Source organism: Amia ocellicauda, chromosome 15 (genome assembly GCF_036373705.1).
Source record: "Amia ocellicauda isolate fAmiCal2 chromosome 15, fAmiCal2.hap1, whole genome shotgun sequence".
Lineage (NCBI taxonomy): Eukaryota > Metazoa > Chordata > Actinopteri > Amiiformes > Amiidae > Amia > Amia ocellicauda.
The window spans coordinates 15,601,660-15,626,122 of NC_089864.1; the positions used below are offsets into that span (position 1 = coordinate 15,601,660).

The 24,463-nt window shown below is 36.3% G+C and overlaps 1 protein-coding gene across 1 annotated transcript in view; it reads left to right on the forward strand.

The window, feature by feature from the left end:
• The first annotated feature begins 2,054 nt into the window (after positions 1 to 2,054).
• Positions 2,055 to 24,463, forward strand: part of tph2 (tryptophan hydroxylase 2 (tryptophan 5-monooxygenase)) — a 45,964-nt gene continuing 23,555 nt past the window's right edge. The window contains exons 1-5 of the mRNA XM_066724319.1: positions 2,055 to 2,227; positions 3,544 to 3,687; positions 7,540 to 7,723; positions 11,764 to 11,864; positions 20,718 to 20,785. Of these exons, the coding sequence (XP_066580416.1) occupies positions 2,135 to 2,227; positions 3,544 to 3,687; positions 7,540 to 7,723; positions 11,764 to 11,864; positions 20,718 to 20,785 (590 nt within the window). The 5' untranslated portion in view covers positions 2,055 to 2,134. The remainder of the gene's footprint in view (positions 2,228 to 3,543; positions 3,688 to 7,539; positions 7,724 to 11,763; positions 11,865 to 20,717; positions 20,786 to 24,463) is intronic.

Here is a 24,463-nt window from a genome sequence, read left to right on the forward strand (position 1 = left end):
ATTACAAGTGGCAGATCATCAGGCTAAATTGCAATTCAATTTGAGATCCAAATAGGTTTTAAAATCTGTTACAACCCCCATTGTAGCCAAGAGAATGGGCCAGATGGGATTTAGACTTTCTAGCAGTAGGCAGTGACATTACATTGTCTGAAAATGCAGGGTAGCATGCAGGAAAAAATCCCAAAGACTACTTTTAGCAAAAAATAAAATATTAAGTGTTTTAGGAGGTAGATTTTGTATTTGCAAATTCATATTTTCATGTCTATTTGTCAAGCTGCTTATATCATTTCGTTATAGATTTATTCATTGACAATTATTGCATTGGTTTCAGCACATCAACTCTCTCATAAAGTAACATGAGATATATGCCTAAGAGAACTAATGGTTTCCACATACCTCTGAGAGAATGTATTTCCATGGTTGAGAAATTTGGTATCCTGCCATCTATTACACACGATTTTTACTCCGACACGTTGAGAATGATTGGACTTGATTTTCTAGGCACCTTTGAACTTGTTCTTTATGGTAGTGTATGACCTTTTTAAAAGTCACATCCATTTACCCTAAACTTTAGATAGTTTCAATTTAAACAGTAGTAAATATTAAATGTAACATTTAATAGCACTATTACTACTCACACTATTTCTAATAATAGCAATACTTGTGTGAGGGGAATAATTAATGCACGTTTTGGAGGGAGTCTGACCTGTGTCTTCTAAATAATTTTATAACTGATATTTTCACCTGCAGAATATTGAAATATTACTTTTGCTAAATATAATTCTTCTTCAGAGGGTGACTGAAATATGTACTAAAAGAAAACAGAAACAAGAAATCATTGTTGGCTCACGTCAGCTAATAAACCTTTATCAGCCGTCTGGATGATCTTGTGGAATTTGATCCAAAAAGATCAAATTGGCGGATACGGTATGGTGTAAAAATGCCAGGTGTTTGCAAACAAAACGTGACGACATTGGATTGCATTTTAGAGAAAAGTGCAGGACATGTTATATGGCTTTAATGGTCAGATAACAGGTGTTATTCCTGTTGTTGCTATTTTGAACTTTGTGAAATGTATGTAAATGAGGTAAGATTTGTATTCTGTTGATGTCATGGTAAATCTGGCGAGATAAGCAGTTCTGTCATCATCATTTAATAATAATAATAATAATAATAATAATAATAATAATAATTAATAATAAAAAAGGCTATGGTCCATTACAACATATAAGTACATAGGATCTGAGAGATTAATTATCAATACATATTTAGTTATATTTCTTGGCAACATGTGGCTTAAATTGACCACATGTTTATACTATACTAAGTTAAAAGCTGCCTGATGCTTTTAGCAATGTACTTTGTCCTCTAACCCTGTTTTTGTGGCATAAGCAAGCACAAAAATAAAGATTCCCTTGTTTATGACCCATCCATCTGTGACTTCTCCATGCATTTGTGCCTGTAAACTATGTGTCTAATACTGCATGGACTAAAAGTCACTGGAGATGTATCTTAAAGAGCCTCAGACTTGTATTCTGTTGCATAAGAACATGTCTGCCTATGTTTAACTACATTTTTTATATTTGTTGTACTTCTTTTCTACATTTTAGTTCTGATTTTTGTTTTGAGAAATGTGAACTTACAAAAAGATGTGAATTCATTGCATCAAGTAGGAGTGTAAAACCCTTCCTTTTAAAGGAAATCTTATGACTGATCCTCTTCTGGTGGACATTGTTAGAAATATTGTCTTAATAGTGTTAAGGTAGATATGGAAAATGTTCAGCCATTCTTGTGCATTGAATTATTTCAATTCTTCCACTAACAATACTATACACAAATAGAAAGGTTTGACACCGAGGCTATTCAAAGAAACATGAAAGGTGTTCAAAAGGAAGTGATTTATTTTTATTTTTAAAAGACGTCCGGATTAGCTGTCAGGGTGGCTCTTGAATGAGAGAGGGGAGAGTCGTCTTATCTGCATCAGCTGGGACAGTATATAAAGTAGGGAGATTTCTGGCAGGAGGCACAGAAACAAGACCCTATCTACTGAATGATTAGCTAGCATTCAGCGGCGGTTTCTCATTCAGTTCACCCTGGCTTCTTGAAGAGAAGAATTCACTCATTTGCCTTCACCATGCAACCAGCAATGATGATGTTCTCCAGCAAATACTGGGCTAGGAGAGGACTCTCGCTGGACTCGGCTATGTTTGATGACCGTCACTTAACTGTAAGTACTTTATCTTTTTTGCGAATATAAAAAAACCAACATTTTACCTTCTTTTCTCTCTTCACGGTTGAACAGTCTTATGAGCTTCAACAAGTAACTCTTGTGTGCATTGTAGTGCTTTTATAACATAAGGTGACTTCAGGTGGATGACTGGAAGGATGATTTTGAGTAGACATTTCTTTCCATCACATATGTGAGGTATTAATTCCTTCCAGCCTGCTAGGTTGTACTTGCCTTGAGCACTTGTGCACATCTGCTAAGATCACGGGGTGCAGGGAAATGCTTATAAAAACTTTCACTTTCTCTTCACCTCTAGTGTACATCTAAGGCAATCAATGAGCTGGATTAAAAAGAACAAAGACAACAACATGTATATAAAGACATATTTGAACATTCAGTAGATTTGGCGCGTAACTCTTGTGAACCTGCTGAAGTAATAGTCTTTTACTGCAGCAGCCAGTTATTGATGAGGTCATTTATTTACTTTATATATTTTAAACAAATACATTATTGCTCCATTCTTACCATTGTTATTTTTCCTGAAGACAATGAGATGTATTAATGTTAAAATCCCATGCATTTTGTTGCAAGTCAGTTAAAGCAGACCAGGCTAAGACTTAAGATAATGAGGCGAGTGTTGCTTAAAAGACAACCAGATAAAATCAAAATGTTGACCCACTTGCTAAAAAAAATAAAAATACAAATCAGTACACAGTGGTGAATTCATTGTTCGTATGTCAGATGCTTCTTTCTTCACATAAGTATAATCACTTTCACTTTTTTAGTTTGCTATTAGTGTGTGAGTCAATATTTTGATTTAATCTGGCCTATGACGAAAAAATATAATTGGAAATACAATTATTTCAGTAATAATAATAATAATAATAATAAAATAATAATAATAATAATAATAATAATAATAATAATAATAATAATAATAAACCAAACATGTAGCTTCTCTCTTCCTCTATTTCTCACCTCAAGCACAAACATGCACATGTACATACACCCACATATATATAAACATTTCTATATTTCAGCCATGGTGTCTTAGTGATACAGGCTTTATAGTGTACATTTAAATATGTTTGATTGTGTCTTTAGTTGTATTGAGTTTCTAAGTAGTAAATATTAGTCATTACTATAATATAGAATTAAAAAGGAGTTAAGTAAATAATGCATCATATAATAACATTGTAAATACAATTGTTTAACACATAATTGCAAATGATGAATACTTCCTCTTAATAAGAACAACAACAATAATGATAATAATAATAGATGAATATTAATCAATTTAACTTTTTCTTTTGCAGCCCAGCAGGACTGTGTTTGGTAAGATTGAAGAGTCAGATAAAGACACAAGCAAGAACCAGGCACCTGAGGCTGAGAAGACTGCAGTGGTGTTTTCCTTAAAAAATGAAGTTGGCTGTTTGGTAAAAGCCCTCAGAATCTTCCAGGTTAGTGTTATCAAATTTTAATTAATACAGTCATAATTAGTGCTGGAAGTAAGTAGTTACCATAAAGTTACCTTCTAGTTAACATTCAGTATTTTTATCTTTCTTAAGAAAGTCTAAAATGCATTGAGAACTGTTCGTGTAATTCAAATCATGCCTTACACTTGTATAATTTGTTCACAATTTAATTAAAAAGGGACAAACTCGCAAAGGGTTACACATCGAACATGTTGGGAATGCAAGAGCTCATTTTATGCAGTTTGAGCATGAGGACGCCCAGACTGCGAATTCACATCTATTCCATTATTCAACTGACATGTTAATCACTATTCTTTCTGAACATCCAAGCTCAACCCTTCTGCTCTGGTGTCTTGAAATGTTTCCACTTCTTCTCCTCATCCCAGTTACTAGCATCTATATTTTATGACTTAGTCTTCGATATAGCGCATCTAAAACAACATTCAACTCATAAAGCGCAATGGTTTTGATTTTGATTCCATTTCATGGCTTCTTAATTTTAACTGAGAATTCTCTTCATGTGAGTGTTAGCAAGTGCATTTCCATGTTGGGTGCATGTTTCATGTGTAATTTATAATTTGTCGATAAGACCTAATGGATTTCTTTGTCTAGAACTAGTGCCTGAATGGAAGCAAGTAATCTCACGGGTGATCAAAACTCATTATGAACAAGTATGTGCTATCCAAGGAGGACAATATTGTTAAGCAGAATTTAAATACTGCATTACACAAATACATTCTCTGACACACACATTAACAGTACTTTTTATAAAAATGCACATTATGCATAAGTATTTTTATTATATGTAATGCATAATTTTTTATGAGCCGAACTTTCCTTAAATGTGGCATTATCTCGTTTTTAAAATCCCATATACTAAACTTAATTAAACTACGCTAGAACGGAAAGCAGAATTATCGAGAGTGAATTCGGAATACCAATTACTGAATGTACAAGTTGCGATTCTAAAACACTTTTTTTTTTTTCATTGCCATTGCATATTATCTATCTGTAGACAAATGAACCTTTGATATTTCTATGTTGTGCGAGGGAATTGTAGAAGCTACTGTAGTTGTTAATGAAAACAGAGCATATGCCTCTTCAAGTTAATATATTGTAATGTATGAAAAAGGGGGGGTTTCTCCTGAGGCGTTTGTTAATTTCCTTTACAGATGAAAAGTAATTGTTAAAGGTCTTCCTTGGGTATTACTCTCTATATTGGCGAAGAAAAGACGCACTGCAGCACATCAATAGCAGTTTTCCTAACTGACACCTCCTGGTGACTGGATTGCATTGTTATTTATTTATTATTGAATTGTATTATTCATGGTGTAAACATAGAGATAGGCCCATCCAATCAGTGCTATATAGTGTTTATGGCAAAGAATATAAGAAGGGGACACACAACTGTAGAACCACCTACACAGAGAATATTTCCTTTAGTGTTTAAGAATTCAAAATTCAGCCCCTCATCTCCTAACTATAACTATAGCTCCTGAATACATTGCTCCTATTTTACATCAACCGCCGCAGCTCCCAGTTTCTATTAATAGGGACTCACTACTTTCTCATTCAAATCCCAGGTTGACACTCGTTTGTTTGAACTGGAATTTGATGTCAGATGTTGTAAAGTGCCTTGAGGGCAAATGCTGACTTAAGGTGCTACAAAACTGTATTTTATCGTATTGCATTGAGAGGGTAAAACACACCACTTGGCCACCATTTACATTTTGTCAATTGTATTCAACAACTGCGTGATCCAGCTTAGTTTTGATTGGTTACACATTCACCTATAGAGACTCATTGGAGGCAGCATTGTGTTCTGTTTGTTCTGAGTTGATATAGTGCAGATTGTGCAGATAAACTAACACATGTGATTTGTAATATTGTTGTGGGCACTCCTAGAGGGTAACTAAGCAATTCGTACTGGTTCGAGATTGAGCTTTGTGTTTTGCTGTAACACATCTATAAACACAAGATTTTGTTTATGTATCTTAAGTTTAATGGAAAGATGATTTCTTCTCTGTCTTTTTAAATGTATTAATTCCAGTGAATATACAAAGGACATTTAGAGGGATGTTTATACTTGCAAAAACATCATGTTGCATAAAGTGAAACATAACCTTTAAAGACCTTTAAAGTTGAAGATGAAAAATAAATCTTTATTGGTCACAAGAGCCCACAATGTACTGGATATATAAAACAGTCCTTCAAATTGAATATAACATTTTGTTCAAAACCTCTGATGTTTATGTGCCAATCCCAAAATTAACAGGACCATTTTGGAATAGTGTAAAGCAAAAGTGTGCTTATTAAAGACAAACAGCAAGGTAGGGGAAGAGGTACGTATCCTGATATTTGTGTGTAAGCTTGGTTATGTGAAAGAGCTCCGAGCCATCTGTAGACTTACACAGTGATGTGAAATCACGCTACTAAATAAGTTAGCATCCATGCCTCAGTTCAGCTAGTGCTGGTCAAACCTTAGTCCAATCAACTGACCAGTCATTTTAGACAGATCTAGGATCAAGACAAGTTGTCAAAACTTCCATCCAACTAGAGTTCATGCATTTTCTATGAACATCTATTGCTGGCTGTGTGCTACTTTAATTAAATTCCAACCACCCTGTAACATTCTCCAGATCTGTTCATGCCCTTGTTTAAGTATTATTATTGTATATCAATAGCATAGGTACTGGTTTCTAAATCACTGATCTTCACATTTATTTTTATACTCTGGCAACCAGTACTTTGTGAATCCGCCTTTGACTTTGATAACAGAAATAGCACTTCCTGTAGCCATTTTTGTAGGTTCATCATTTGCTCATAGACTTGGATGTGTGCTTCTGATTGTCATTGTGCTGAACAGTTTATTTGCACCCAAATGTGAACTTCTTGACAGAAAGTGCAGCAGGTTTTTGACTAATGTTTCTGGTAAATTTGAAATCCATCTGTACCACATTTCTAACAAGAAGGGCAAGAAACAAACAAGAGGTGGAAATATACCTTTAAAAGGTGTATGAATAAATCTGGAGGTTTCTGTAAATAAATAAGCATAACTAAATATGTATTTATTTTTTTATTTTAAGATGCCTCTTGTGGAATCCTATGAAGTGTTTTACTGAAATCATCCATTCCATGGTAGCATAAACTTCGCTGCCTCAGCAAAAGTTGTCTGTCCAACGCGCTTATTAAAATAAAACTGTTTTAGATTACTCTTGGGAGAAAATGATATGTATAACTGAAATAGGTCAGTGACAGCCTTTGCATTTATAAGATGTTCTTCAAGCTATGCACTTCAGGATTTCAGATTAGTCATGTCTTACTGTCAAGGGCGAGAAAAGCAATTTTGAAATACCAATAGTGCCTCCTTACAGTATGGAAATATGAATGGCAATGCATGCTGTATTAACACAACACTGGCATCATATAGTGGGAACCTATTCCTAAATTTTTATTTTGGATCTTAAGCACTGCTCAGAAATCAGAGTGACCTTCAGTGCTGCCAATAGATATTAGCAATAATTATTATCGGGCAAGGAAGAGTTTCTTCACATTGATATGTTCTTCTCCTGTCATTTATTTTTTTCATGGGTTGTTTATCTATTTTCATCTTCTTGCAATGTGCATTTGTCTGGATCAGGAATCTCTTATTTATGCATTATACATTATTTATTGTGTCTATTTTTGTGAGTGTGTGCGGACCTTCATTATCTTTAGATTTGGGTTTTTTGAGTTAGCCAGAATTTAGGATCTGTTGTTGATCTCCCTGCTTCACAGTCATTTCCCCGCAAAGTAGTCGGCGGCCCTTTCTCATTAAATCTTCATTCTGCTTCCAAGGAAAAACATGTGAATCTCGTTCACATTGAATCTCGCAAGTCCAAGCGGAGGAACTCTGAGGTAGAGATCTACGCTGACTGTAACTGCAGCAAGAAGCAGTTCAATGAGCTGGTGCAACTGCTGGAACTTCACGTCAACATCCTCTCTCTCAACCCACCTGACAATGTCTGGACAGAGGAAGAAGGTCAGCTTTTTTGAATATTTCATTGTGTTTTCTCGTCTGTCCCTCCATTAAGAACTGTCTCATGACTGCTGACACAGTAGAGGTTGTAATTGTATCTCAATTTATTTGATAGTGGCAGTCTGATATCCACTGTGATATCCACACCCTTCATATCTGAAAAACAGTGCCAATTCCTCACAGAGTGTGCTTATAATCACAGACATTATTTGTAAAGAGCACCACAAATCCCCTGATGTAGGATATAAACTGCTCCCAAACTGATCCTGTTCTGCTGATGATGGTGACATGGTGCACTTCAATCTAATTCAATGGTCTTAAAACTGTTGGTGTGTATATTTCATCTATGATCACAGCTGTAAGTATAAAAACACCCCTAAGGGCATGATGTATAAAGCCTCTCACACTCTTCCACTTTCCAACACAAATAGCTGCTACTTGGGATATGACTGAATTTCAAGAAATACATCTAATTTACAGACCATGGCCAATGAGCATGGATGTGATAGAAGATATGCTTTTTTTTGGTCCTGTTCATTCAGACTGGACAGCTGCAAGTAAAGGAGACCTGCACATTATGGCGGAAAATAGAAATCCTTTTGTGCCTTTTGTGCTTTGTCTGCCGTCACCCTGGGGTTTTCTAACAGTAACTATTAATTGCCTGCATTCGTTCAAAATGAATTAAGGGAACTTGTTCTGTTTATCTCCTCAGTTACTCCCTTTTAGTTGATCAGCAACTTACATTTCTTACTTGCCTCTTGTTTCAAACCTATCTTTGCTATCAGCACATGACCTCCAATGTAGCTGACAATTTAGAGGATAATAATTATTATTAATCAGTAATAATATTGATCATTACTATATCCATATATTTAGATGACCAATCGGACACAGTTTGTAACATGTTAAGCCCTTTGAAGTTATGTCCCAAAATGGATATATGAGATTTGTACTTCTTGAAAAGTTTGGAAAAACAGCATTATACTTGTTTAATACTTTCTGTTGCTGTGTTCTGCTGTTTTTTCCCATGCACGTAATGCATTCTGATTAGAACTGCCGACTTCTAAGATTATATATAGCCCTTCCAACTTTAGAAATTCAAATTATGAATTTGCAACATAGCTTATAACTACTATGATCAGGATTGAGGTAAAATGTACATGTATGCAAATTCTGTCTTACCATAAAATAAGGTACTTTATTTGACTTTATTTTAGTTTGTTTTATGTTACCAACTACAAATGAAGAAAGAAGATAGTACAGATAGATAATTAATAGCAGAAAAAGATGCCTGCAAATCAGGTGTTTAATAGCACTTTATTACTAGAACTAATATTCATAAGGGGTGTTTAATTTTATGGAAAGTGTCTGACATAAATCACTAGATGTAACATGAAAATCCATTACTGGAACAATAAAGTAGATGTTAAGGTGCATTTGTATGGGCCTGGGCATAGCCTCATTTTAATTTAAAAAAGGACAAAATGTGAGGATTAATCAAACATTCATGAAAGCAAGTTATTTAAAATACTGTTGAGGATACAACACTGCATAATGTTCTTGATTTATTTAAAGAATACAAAACATAAAAAAGTACGAAGAGGTGCTTAGCCACTTCAGCTCCTGCTCTAAAAGTGAATGTGCTTGTTGAGTAGTGGTTTTCGATGGCCATGACATGGTTTTTCAACTACACTCACCTAAAGGATTATTAGGAACACCATACTAATACTGTGTTTGACCCCCTTTCGCCTTCAGAACTGCCTTAATTCTACGTGGCATTGATTCCACAAGGTGCTGAAAGCATTCTTTAGAAATGTTGGCCCATATTGATAGGATAGCATCTTGCAGTTGATGGAGATTTGTGGGATGCACATCCAGGGCACGAAGCTCCCGTTCCACCACATCCCAAAGATGCTCTATTGGGTTGAGATCTGGTGACTGTGGGGGCCAGTTTAGTACAGTGAACTCATTGTCATGTTCAAGAAACCAATTTGAAATGATTCGACCTTTGTGACATGGTGCATTATCCTGCTGGAAGTAGCCATCAGAGGATGGGTACATGGTGGTCATAAAGGGATGGACATGGTCAGAAACAATGCTCAGGTAGGCCGTGGCATTTAAACGATGCCCAATTGGCACTAAGGGGCCTAAAGTGTGCCAAGAAAACATTCCCCACACCATTAGACCACCACCACCAGCCTCCACAGTGGTAACAAGGCATGATGGATCCATGTTCTCATTCTGTTTACGCCAAATTCTGACTCTACCATCTGAATGTCTCAACAGAAATCGAGACTCATCAGACCAGGCAACATTTTTCCAGTCTTCAACTGTCCAATTTTGGTGAGCTTGTGCAAATTGTAGCCTCTTTTTCCTATTTGTAGTGGAGATGAGTGGTACCCGGTGGGGTCTTCTGCTGTTGTAGCCCATCCGCCTCAAGGTTGTACATGTTGTGGCTTCACAAATGCTTTGCTGCATACCTCGGTTGTAACGAGTGGTTATTTCAGTCAAAGTTGCTCTTCTATCAGCTTGAATCAGTCGGCCCATTCTCCTCTGACCTCTAGCATCAACAAGGCATTTTCGCCCACAGGACTGCCGCATACTGGATGTTTTTCCCTTTTCACACCATTCTTTGTAAACCCTAGAAATGGTTGTGTGTGAAAATCCCAGTAACTGAGCAGATTGTGAAATACTCAGACCGGCCCGTCTGGCACCAACAACCATGCCACGCTCAAAATTGCTTAAATCACCTTTCTTTCCCATTCAGACATTCAGTTTGGAGTTCAGGAGATTGTCCTGACCAGGACCACACCCCTAAATGCATTGAAGCAACTGCCATGTGATTGGTTGGTTAGATAATTGCATTAATGAGAAATTGAACAGGTGTTCCTAATAATCCTTTAGGTGAGTGTATGTTGTCATTCGATATATCTGCATAGGCCTTGGAGTGGAAGTGGTTAAAAAGCAATTGGGCAGAAATACATCCTGAAAAAGGACAGGCATGTAATTGAAGATGATATCTTTCAAAACATTTATACTCTCCATTATAAGGAAGCTATTCTTAAACTGCATTTATATCAATATTATTTTGCGGGGTTTCCATGAGAAAGGCAAATTGGTCACTCCTAATTGCCACAGCTATGCAAAGCTGTCTTGATATTGCATATACCGTCACTCTTCAGTTATTCACTCTTCTTATATTCTACGATTTCTGCTGTAATTACATGGATGGCTTCTATTTCCTTAACAGCCTCAGTCAGACAGCGTGCCCTTTTCCTAGCCAGTAAACTACAGGATATACAGCTAATTGAGACCCATCTGTAACAAGCTTAGTAATGTGGCAGCTCGAGGTTATCACTTTCTGCCCACAAGATTTAAAAAGTTACTTTTTGCTTAACTGCAAAGTGTTTAATTTCATTTGCAAAGCCACTGGTTTGACATGAGACTGGATTGGTTCTACCATCTATTTGACTACTACTTACACGTATTTCTATTTTTTATTAGCATTTTAATTTTGTTAGATGTTTTGCCATATATACATCATATATATATATATATATATATATATATATAAAATTCTTCTTTGAATCTGTGTAATATTTCTTGTCCAATAGATCTTAGTTTATGCTCCGACAGATCTCTTATAAACACATTTTTCATAAATTATGTTTTCCATGGTTGTATTACAGATTCTGGTTGATTTTTATGCAATACATTATTCATACTAAAGAGTAAAACCAAAATACGAAGAAAATTAAGCAATGGTAATAAAGTCTGGAACTGATATGGATATCAATACTGGGAACATTCTACATAGTGAAATATCAGAAAGATCCAATTTAAATTCACAAACCACACATTCTTTTAGCATCAAAACAGACTAAGTACATTTTATTGTCATTTTTGGGATGATGGCAAAATAACTCAGAGATTGCAAGACACAGGAGAGAGATAACAAAACAAACAATCAAAATGCACATACACTAAACCTTAGCCAGGAGTTCTGCCTCAATATGAATATTATTTGACATCTTGATGACCAGAGCTCGATGGCGTGCCGTGGTTCCCAAGGAAGATTGCAGAGCTGGACCAGTGCTCCCACCGAGTGCTGATGTACGGATCAGAACTGGACGCTGATCATCCTGTAAGTATGTTGGTCTTAAGAGAGTATTTGACAATAATACACAAGTGCAACAGAGGGGAAAAAAGGATATAGTATAACATTATACATTATAATATAACATATAACAATGAATCCTCTTTTTCCAGGATACCTTTTAGAAAATAGTTATTTTTATAATTTTATGTAAGTAATTATTTCTATATCCAGCAATTAAAGAAGCAAAATGTTCATGTACTGACAGATTTGTGTTTTATACTCTGTATTGTACTTAAGCAGTCACTCACAATTTCAGATTTGAGTCTGTGAAAGGCAGATATATCCCCCAAACCCACACAGCAGATCAGTTCTAACTCAGAGTGACAGGTTTGCTTATCTGTTTGTTATTTGGAATAAACGCTTCAGACAAACAGATTTCTCATGTAGTTTTCAAGCAGGTAGTAAGGGATATCTATTGCATATCATTAGAGAGATGACCCATACAATCCCATTGAAAAGGCGGCATAGGAACCAAGCCATTTGACCCAGATCTCAGAAATAAACAGGTGGAATTTCAGAAAGAGTGCAGATTCCAAATGACAGAATGGCGCTGGCCATTTGAGACTCAAATACCTACAAAACAGCCATTCGTGTGAAGACAAAACAAATCAAATCTGGTCCTACGTGTCTTCCTACAAGATTTGTCCTCTTCTTACCCCATCCCTATCTGACAGCTTAGTAAATGAGGATGGAAGGCCAGGTGCAATGGCTAATTGGCTGATTGATCTGAGTGCGAGCAAGTATTCCTGAAATCCAAATGTTGATCAGGCAGTTAGCACAATCTACACAGACAAGCCTTGCTGTCCATATTTAACCAGGGGTCCTGGTATTAGTGTTTCCTGGTTATCTTTCAGTGTGCAGAGCATGGGCACTGCTGGACATGTTCCAGTTTTACCTACCAAAAACAATTGAAGGAGTTCAATGTCTTATTGAATTTAGAATGCACAATGCTTTAAAACGAACACAGCTGTAACAACGGTTACATTTTCACCTTGAAAGGTTCTGAAGCAAAAATGAACAAACCTTGCTAATTTGCATAATTTACTGGTGAGGTCATCAAAATGTAATATATTTATTTAAATCTGTTTATGCGCACTTGTTTGATGCTCTGTCTTTTCAGTAGTAAATGCCATAACTCAGCAGATCAAAGACTTAAATCGGTCAAATAAATCTTTATCAGTTAGTCAAAATATACACAGGCCATGACCAAATCAAAACTTAAACCCACCTGCTATCAAATATTATTAGCAAAGATTAATAGTAATTAGTATTAATAGTAATAATAAACAACAACAGTCAACCTAATGTGTTACATAAATAATACCTGGCATTAGACTTTGATTTCCCTTCAATTCGTAAAAAAAACCCCAAAAAAACAAAAAAACAACATTTGTTTTTAGATGCAATTAAATACACACAGAATTATGTGTACACAGAATTATTCAATTATTGCAAATACTAGTTTTTATGACCCTGTAATAATTATTATCATTATCATGTTGCTAATTATTTTAAATTACGCTGGTTATTAAGTGATTACACCAGTTTGTGAATGCATAGCTGGCATGCTTCTTGGATCTTCTATAAATGTAACAAATAAATCCCAAACAGCAGACACGTTTTTGAGACATTTTCCATTTTTAAGGAGTGGTGCCTGGGTTTGAGACAGGGGAATTGTAATTACAATGAAGTGGCTGAGCATGGTTCTTTTCATTTAACAATAAAACACATTTCACTATGCTTTATATAGAATTCATTGTTTATTGCAATAGTCCGTGCTTATGTCTGGAGAAAGAGGACCTCCATATATTGATCTGGATGGTAAATAAGCATTTCAGTTCAATTGAAGTAGTGAGCATTAACCACTTAATACTAATAAGTAATGGGCATTATGTATATATAAGCTCAATTTTCTAAGCCAGGGATGCCGTGCCAAGGATCTTGTGTTTCAGTGCAGTGTTACGTGTCACTGCCTCAGCCTATGGTGAACTGAAGTGGTAAGCCATGAAGCACAGATAGCTCACAATGATAAGAAATAGATTTAATTACAATTTATCAGGTGTATTTTGGCAACTGAGTCTATGTGTGTGCATGTATAATTATATATATATATATATATATATATATATATATATATATATATATATATATATATATACACTCACCTAAAGGATTATTAGGAACACCTGTTCAATTTCTCATTAATGCAATTATCTAACCAACCAATCACATGGCAGTTGCTTCAATGCATTTAGGGGTGTGGTCCTGGTCAAGACAATCTCCTGAACTCCAAACTGAATGTCTGAATGGGAAAGAAAGGTGATTTAAGCAATTTTGAGCGTGGCATGGTTGTTGGTGCCAGACGGGCCGGTCTGAGTATTTCACAATCTGCTCAGTTACTGGGATTTTCACGCACAACCATTTCTAGGGTTTACAAAGAATGGTGTGAAAAGGGAAAAACATCCAGTATGCGGCAGTCCTGTGGGCGAAAATGCCTTGTTGATGCTAGAGGTCAGAGGAGAATGGGCCGACTGATTCAAGCTGATAGAAGAGCAACTTTGACTGAAATAACCACTCGTTACAACCGAGGTATGCAGCAAAGCATTTGTGAAGCCACAACACGTACAACCTTGAGGCGGATGGGCTACAACAGCAGAAGACCCCACCGGGTACCACTCATCTCCACTACAAATAGGAAAAAGAGGCTACAATTTGCACAAGCTCACCAAAATTGGACAGTTGAAGACTGGAAAAATGTTGCCTGGTCTGATGAGTCTCGATTTCTGTTGAGACATTCAGATGGTAGAGTCAGAATTTGGCGTAAACAGAAGGAGAACATGGAACCATCATGCCTTGTTACCACTGTGCAGGCTGGTGGTGGTGGTGTAATGGTGTGGGGGATGTTTTCTTGGCACACTTTAGGCCCCTTAGTGCCAATTGGGCATTGTTTAAATGCCACGGCCTACCTGAGCATTGTTTCTGACCATGTCCATCCCTTTATGACCACCATGTACCCATCCTCTGATGGCTACTTCCAGCAGGATAATGCACCATGTCACAAAGGTCGAATCATTTCAAATTGGTTTCTTGAACATGACAATGATTTCACTGTACTAAACTGGCCCCCACAGTCACCAGATCTCAACCCAATAGAGCATCTTTGGGATGTGGTGGAACGGGAGCTTCGTGCCCTGGATGTGCATCCCACAAATCTCCATCAACTGCAAGCTGCTATCCTATCAATATGGGCCAACATTTCTAAAGAATGCTTTCAGCACCTTGTTGAATCAATGCCACGTAGAATTAAGGCAGTTCTGAAGGCGAAAGGGGGTCAAACACAGTATTAGTATGGTGTTCCTAATAATCCTTTAGGTGAGTGTATATATATATATGTATGTATATAGCTCTGGAAAAAAATAAAAGACCACTTAACATTGATTTCTGAACTTGGTCTCCAGAGCTGTATATCATCATCAGCAGCAGCCTTTATTGATCCACTGCTGGATGAAGGCCTCCCCAAGATGTTTGCAAGATATGTTATTTCACCTTTCCATTTTTTATGTGGTATTCTAGCTGTTTTTCATCTCTTCAGATCCCTGCAGTAGCTTCTTTTGTGCATCTTTGATCCTTTCTTCTTGCTATGTGTCCAGCCTATTGCCATTTTAACATTTTCATTCTTTCAGTGATGTCACTTACTTTTGTTTGATCTCAGATCCATGTATTTGTTTTTCTGTCTCTTCTTGTTATTCCAAGCATTCATCTCTCCATTCTCCATTGTGTTGTTTCCATTTTTTCTATTGTTTTGTATAGTGTCCAGGTTGTCATACGTGAGTGCTGGTAGTATGTATTGAACACAAGTAGATCTTTTTTTGGTATGCTGAAAACATTGCTTGCATAATAAGCATTACAATGTGGGTAATGAAGAAAACAATGAGTGTTATTTTATAAAATATACAAATAGCCTTTAAAAGATTAAAGATTTTGTATACTCCCATGTCTGTTAAATAATACAGTACAAACTCTTATACAATTTTACAGAGCTTTTAAAATGCACCAATACATTTTACTATAGACTCACCTATTTCAGCTATAGATTTAAACTATCTAGTAATAGTCACCATGGCTGTAATGTTACAGTAAATACAGTTACAGATTTAGAGCTCCATAAATCCCCCAGATTTCAATTAGTTTCCTTTTTTGATATAAATAATTGATACCCGATAAGTGTCTTGTAATAAAGTTAGGGATGCAGAAGAAGGTCGGTAGGTTAAATGAGATGAGTTTCAGATTAGGCATTGCTTCAGATTTGTTTTTGTCTATGTCTGGGGTACTGGTACTGTTGTTTTCTGTATTTTTGTAACATTTAAGCTAGGTTTAGAGTTCATTATTGACTTTATTAGCTATACGTTTGCGTTGCTTCTCTAAATGTCTTCATTCAAGTTGAATTGGAGGAATTAGTGTATTGTTAATTGATGGTTGCTTGTTTTGACCGATCCTGATCTTATGTTTCCTGCTTTCACCAATCCTGCCTGCCTGCACCTCCATTATTGTATCAGGCTTATTGCTACATATGTAGAGAGTTCTGATCTTTTCTTTCCTCACTTTTATTCACAGTTATGTGTAGACATTGTTTTCCTTTTGAAATATTGTTTGTATGTTATACATTATATTTTAGCATTTGATTAACCATGTATGTCACTGTGGAAAAAAGGTGGTTGCTAAAAAATAATACTAATAAAGTTACAAATTGTAGCAAAACAGTGTTATTCATCTGAATACACTAAGTAAATCAGAGCATTAATATGAAGTGCCAAAAATGTATTTGCATCCTCAGCAGGCAGTTGATCATTCTGGCAATAACGCGTCTTGCTAAAGTCCTATTTTAAGAAGATTTTGGCCGTTTTTATATTTTGAAGTGAGGAAAGCAGTTATAATAAAGGTTCCCATGGAAACCAAATCACAGTATTGTGCTCCAAAACTACGACTGCAAGATTAATATCTAAAAGAGGAGATCCTTATTTTTGTTGTTGTTGGAAATATATGATTAACCTGGATCTCATCCCATTTGGGGTCCAGCTCCAATTTAGTAGAACTAAAATGTAAAAGCACTAACAGCTCCTTATTCGCCAGAAACACTGAAAAGACCACTTCAGACCCCTACACCGGCATAAAGGTGGTGTTGTACCTTGACTTTTCATTAAAATCCTAATTCATATTCTCAGTTGTTAAAAGCTCCCAAATTTGGCTCCCAATGCATTCATAAGCATAATAAACTGCAATTAAAATCTGATGATGTCCAGAACACATTCTATGTTTTTCAACACAAATTAATCAAAATGTAGTGTTTGACTATTAGTTTTGTGCATATCAGTAATATGTAAGTAAAACAGTATTCATGTTTCACTAAATGTATTGTGAACACTCAAACCCTCTCCAGTTCCTCTGGGTTTGTTGGCTTGTGCTTGCAAATGGCTTTCTTCAGCTCATACAACAAAGATGTGTTTGGATTGGAGATTGTGATGGTATCCCAACATTTCTGATTGGCCATCACAATCCAGACGTCAACATAATGGGAAAATCATGTTATGAACTGAAGAAAGCAGTGCACAGATACAATGCCATACAACCTGGGGGAGCTGGAGAGATCAGGCATGGAGGAATGGTTGTATATCCTTCCGGAGAAATCTCTTAAAGGTCTAAATTAATCCATGTTGTAAGCCAATCAAAGTGGATTCACAAAATACATATTAACAAATATGAACACTTCTGTATCTAGAAATATGTATAACTATTTTGACAGATATGCTTAACATCAATACAATATTCATTGCCAATCAATTCTTTATTTTAATTTTATTTATTTTACTGAAACAAACACCTGTGTTTTCCTGCTAAATCAACTTTTAGTTACACTAGATTTGGAGGCTACTATATATATATATATATATATATATATATATATATATATATATATATATATATACATGGATCTCTGTTTATGTTTCTACTCTCTTTGTTCCCCAAGAGTTTAATTATATCAAGATAAGAAGCTCCTGTTTAGAATTCAGAAAATGTATCAGATTGTGAGAGAAGAAAAAAAACGAGTTAGGGATCAATTGTTGCTTTCTTAATAATTTAAAGCAAGAAGCAATAATAAACTGTTACCATAGCAAACTACTGAAAAATTACATTGATATCCTATACCATTTTAAAAACTATTCCCTTGTTAAGTTTTAAATGTAGTACAATATTCTGAATGTATTTAAACAGCCCAAGCACTGCAGGATCTAAAGCTGTGAAATGTGCTTTTCTCCTAACACCCTCTGCTCATTTATAATGTATTCCAATGATGTTGTCATTCTTTAATTTATTATTCTGTTTGGCTCATTTTTCTTACTAATAAATCTTCATAAGAAACACAGGGATGGTAACTCAAGCCTGTCTTTGGTCATTGTCCATTGTAGCTCAAATTCCACAATACTAACTGGCATTACAAGGCTATACGTTGCATCCCATAAGTGCAGTCAATTTCACTAGTCTTCAGCTGCCCATCATTTGCAATGATAAGGGATATGCAAAGTAAAAAAGTCCAAAACCACATTTAAAGAAATCTACTGTTTGTCACAAGTGCACAATGAGGGTCCGAATTGTATATATGTCCTTAGATGGGTCTATCCAAATTCTAAAAACGATTTTATTCATTTATTATTATTTATACAAACTTCTGGTTTACATCTGCTACTGTCTCTCCACACTAAGAATATTAAATAAAAAAAACTCCACAAAAATAGAAGTCCTGCTATAGCCTGCCAAGTCTGTATGAAACTTGTTTGAGCATTTTGATGACAGTTTTTATTATTATAGTACTTCTCTCGTCTCACTTATCTTACTAAAAGCACTAAAACCATCTTGGGTTTTTTATTTTTATGACATACCTTAGACATGATTAAATTAATCATTACTTTACTCTCTTCTCAGCAATCCACTTTCCCAAGTTTGTCCTAGTTGTGGTCTTTCTGAGGAAGGCCAGAGGCATACTAGATGTGTGGAGGGGGTGCATCACAAGGAACCCCACCTCCACCCGGCCACTGCCAATGACAGCCTGTCAGTTCCAGCCTGTACCACGCCAGACAAGGGGATCCGAGGCCCAGCCAGCATGGCCCATCCAGCAGCTGCCTTCTGCAAGTCCCCGCACCAGCAGCTCACATGAGGACACAAGAGCGAAGTGAAAGAGACAGTTGCCCCAGCCTGCCAAGCTGCCATCTCATACAGCCGGCCTGTCATTGCTTGCACTGTGTCATCGGCAAACGGCAAAAAAACACCACAGACCACCAAGCTCACTACTGAGGAGGCGTCAGAAGCGTTCGCGGTCACATCTGTGAGGGACCCAGCCAGCAGCACTTGGCTCAGCTGTGGACGGTGCTAAGTGAGTTAGAAGACCCATTCGATTGAAGATAGCCTGAAGTCTTTGGCTGGATCTGACAGCCTGTTATTGGTGGTTGCTGGGTGAAGGCCGCGGGCTGGCGGGGTCCCTCAGGGTGGTCAATGTGGTTCAGGTGACCCCTTGGAAAGCTAAAGGCATCCTCTCCAGTCTTTACATGCCTCCAGTCTTCTCCAGGAAACCAACTCCCTTGAGTAAACTGGCCACTAGGCATCATGATGAATTATTTTTAAATGTCATTTAAAGTACCATTTCCCTTGAAAACACACGTGGAGTTCTTATGTTTTTAACTCTGATAGGATTGTAAGTCTAAAATGATGGGCTATTCTGAGACACCATCCCGGCTAAGACATCACAAAGCTCATTGAAATAATTAGAAGGTGGGTCCGTACTACACTATATTTGGACATGTGTGCCACTGGCTGACCTAGAATCATTCAGATATTGATGTAAAAGCCAAAATATAACTGCTTGGCAATCACAGTGTGTTTCATTGAAGTTGTTGTGTTGAGAAGATGCATGATTTAGCAGCAACATTCATGGTGATGAGATTTTTCCTGATTTAAATGGAACATGACAAGCTTCCAGTGAAATTGAACAAGATTTACTGGAAGATGTAGAACATTACAGACTGAAATGGTAGGAATATGTGAAACTGGTATTAACCCAACATGATCAATGGTATTTAACAATGACCTTTTTTGTGAAAGTAGTTTACATATGCAGATCATTGCATTTGGAATTCATTTTTCATACTGATGCAAATGCTTTTCAAGCTTAAAATTACATTTTTTTTTATCTCTGTGTAGTATGCAAATGTGATAATTTCCAATTATTTTTCTGACCTTATAGTATGAAAAAGTAGCATTGACATGTGTAAGGAGTAATAAATGCTTATTTGTAGTAATAGACATTATAATTGTATTACACTAAAGATAATATTAGTAGTATGTAATGAAAGAGCTACATTCCTGGTTTTAGTGATTGTAGTGATAATAATAATAGTGATCATGGTATAATGAATTAAATAATACAAACATATTGTAATGCTCTTTGTAGAAATGTAAACATGGACTTATGGATGTGTTGTATACTAGTCTGGTTGTGTATGATTGATTAGTAATGCCTGAGTGAGATAGATAGATTGGGTCAGACTAGACGAGAGAGAGAGAGAGAAAAAAAAAGAGCTAAAGTGTGTTGTATCCATTGTTTTGTATTCCAGTAAAAGGCTACACAAGTGAAACCCAGATTGGTTTTCATTAACTTTACACATGCTCTAATTAACATATAATTGTCAAAGTGATCTTTAAGTACAGCTTCCTAACTAAGTTAATATTTTCATACATTTTGGTGCCTTCTAAAAATGGATTGTAACAAATTTATTTTCTCTGTTTTAGGGGTTTAAAGATAATGTTTATCGTCAGAGGAGAAAATATTTTGTGGATGTTGCCATGAGTTACAAATAGTAAGTATAATATGTTCTTTCCCATTGTTCTTCTTTATGATTATTTTTCTGTCTCATAGGCCTTTAGTATCTTCCAAATGATGGAAATGAATGAAATAAAATGTTATTGACACCCTGTAGCTGTAGGGGAAGCAATTTCTTCCTCTCTAAAATCCTGCTGCACACCATTGCTCTAGTGCAAACAAGATACATATAATTTTCAAGCCATGTTACCACAAAGGAAACCTTTTTTTTTTTCACCATTGCTTTCTGAAAATTGTATCACTTATCTAGTTTGCCAATAGGAGTGACCACTGATCATAATTACAAAAGACCAACTGAGATACAAAGAAAACCAAAGTTACCATCTTACCATTGAAATTGGTGTTTGGGATAGTAAACGTTGGTTTTCCCCAATTAAATAACTCTTATAAGACATTTGACCAGTAGAGCTCGATTCCTAAGATTAGATTGGACACAAACACAAGTTCAAAAGAAACAAACTCTTTATTATAAATGTACACTGATTCATAATAAGACTAATACAATCTATATCTATGCCAGATAGTCACTCATATATGGTTTAACAAACATTCAGATGCTACTAGATTATGCAAATAAAACTATATTATGCAAAATGTGTACATGCGCTATTCTACATCAACAACACTTAGTAATTTACATTAAAAAAAATCTCAAGTTCATAAATAACAAATATTGAATGTTCAGATACGGCAAGGATTCTAGGAGTGTATCCGCTCTGTGAGGAATGACGGTCCGGTGATGCCAGGTTCTTGCGATCTTTCAAATGGAAATCCGAAACATGATGCACAAATATCCAGGCTCAGTTACTTAGATGTTCCAATGAAGCGATGGCTCTGCCTCTGGGGGGAATCCAGAGACAGATCTCTGGGCAGGGTGACTGTTCTGCTGTGAGTAGTTACTGGTCTGAATTATTCCAATTCAGTTTGACAGTCGAAAATGTTCAAACCAGGAGCTATCCTGGTGATTACGTGAGAAGGCTAGTTTGAGTTTGGGAAGAATTCTTGATATGGTCTCCACGGCTGAGGATGGGCAGCTGGCTGGGTTCGGAGTTTGTTCTGAGATTCAAGGAGAATGAATCATAGACTTGTGTTGGGTTTTAAAGGGAGCTGAGTACTTGGCTGAGTCTTTAAAAGAAATTGGGCCTTTGTGGTATGTTCCTTACTGGTAGATCACACATGGGATAGATACATCACCTGCTCATCTGGTAGCAGTCATAGTATCTATGACCTCATGTTGTCTTTGATGGTGAGATTTGGTGGAGGCGTTTGACACCTTCCAGAAAAATAATTGTATATTTGGTTTGTGTGAGAAAGTGGCCCCGAGGTGAAGTCCGTTCTCCTGAATGATGGCTTCCTATCAAGATGTCTATACCCCCCTAAACTGTGGACTTTAGAGACAACACAGCACATCTTTGATACATTTTATGACCTGATAGAACTGACCAGACTCTGAAGGGTCAGAGATCTGGAGAGGGAGAAGATAGACCTTATCAATTCTTATTAAATAAACCAACACAATATGCTGGTTGCTACAATATAAAACACACAAAAACGTAACGGTTAATTTTACCCTCTCCTTAACGTTGCCTGATTGTCTTGTCAATCACATGTTTTAATGTACGATATCATACTGTAGTAAACTTCAGTAATTCTAAGAGCACTTTACAACAGCTTCAACAGCTCTGTCAAAAGAAGTGAGAGAACTTGGTCCCTGGACTCTTTTGAATTCACTGTTTCAATTAATTGGTGGAATGTTTGGGTGGGATTGAGGTCAGGACTGTAATCAAATATTGAACCGTTTTCTCCTTAAAAGACCATGTTATACTTCCAACGTTGGAATCATACAGGCACAACCCAGAACATCCTGCTAACACTGGCAATACACTTCTCCAAAATGTCACAATATGTAATTGTCCTCATAAGGCCCCTAACAAAAACAAAAACAATGTACTTAATACATGACCTTTGGTATGACTCAGAATATGCAGAGCTAGGCTCTTCCCAGTTCACTTGGCAATACAGTGTATATGTAAACAGATATGTTGTGGTGGCCTGTCAACTGAGCGTTCACAGCTCAAATACTTTAAATTTGGCTCGTTCATAGGTAGGAGGTCGATTTGGATTTGATGATAATTCTTCCTAGAAACTGCATCGGTTATGTACATAGAAATGTTAGGGTTTTCTGGTAACATAATCAGGCTGTTTTGTCTGCAGGCAGACAGTATATCAGTGTACACATTTTGAATACTTAGTTATTTACTTAAATGGTCTTATGTATTTATTGATTTACTTGTCATCCCTGTGGTTCCTAATAGCACTGACTTCTTATCTTTACAGTCATTTAATTTGAGTAGCTTTCAGCTTCCTGGTAATTGTAACATCCAATGCCTTTAATTCTGAGCCCCAGGCCAAGACTAAATTAAAACTTTAAAACTTGAATCTTCCCCCAAATGACCACAACTTGTTCCTTATCATGTTTTATTTAGTAATTAAATAACAGAAAGTGGATTCTGAAAATTATTGAAATGTGGCTGGGTTAATTAAGCTTGTAATTTGAAAACAATTAAAAATTAAAACTCTACCCTTGCCAAAAATGACCCAAACTTGTACTCTATCATGTTTAATTTACAAATGAAGTAATAGAAACTGGCTTCTGACAATAAATTCACCCATGGCAGGGATAATTAAGCTTGTAATTTGTGATTCAAGGCTGGGTCAACTTTCTGATTTTGGTCTAGGCCACAGTCTGGCAATTGTAGCTGTAAACCAGCTAGAGCATTCCAGAAAGATTAATTCGTTTTTTCCTCATTTTCCTCAAACAATTCAAATATCAGTGCTGAATGAAAGAAACACTTCAGGATAATCTAAAACCTGGGTGAACTAGTGGCATTTCCTCTTGTGTAAGTGTGAGCGCAGTGATGTGTAGTCTTTCACTCAGTGTGAGCTGTCAACCAGAGTCATCCCAGATCTTGCAGTCATGCATCTGGAACAAAGGACAGCAGTGCTGTTTGAGTTCACTTTTACATATTTTTTCATCTACACAAAACATAATCGCTCACAGCTTATAACATTCGTTCTTCTTTACCTTTTAAACCGAGTAAAACCGCTAGCATTTCCAGCACAGCTTTTTTCTTTATCACTTTTGGCTTGTGCAGGTCCTTTTCGCCCCTCATAGAGCTATGGTTGAATGTGAGACTGAGGGTTTTTTTCATTTTCCATTTTGAACAGGCTGACACGGAGAAGGTTAGGGAACCGGGTGGTGAACAATGAGCGTTGCTGGCATGAGGCGCTGGCAGAATTCAATAATGTTTGAAAATGAAGTGATCCTTGTGTAATAAAATCATTTTGCACCATTCAACAAACCGACAAGACTAATAAAAGACTATATTGATCCTGCAGCTTCAGATGACAGGAGGCCTCTGTCCTGGAGCTGCTCCATCTGCAGTTAATTCCCTGCATAAAGATTTTGTAATCAATTGTTCAATAAATAAATGCATTACTAATTAAAATGGCATAATCAGTACAGAGTTGTTTTTTTTTTCTTATGAACTCATTCAATTTTACCTAATCTCCTAGGTAGTATTTTACAAACAATATAGACAGATTTTCAGTCAATGTCAAGAAGCTTTGTGCTTGATTTTTCTCACAATAAAGA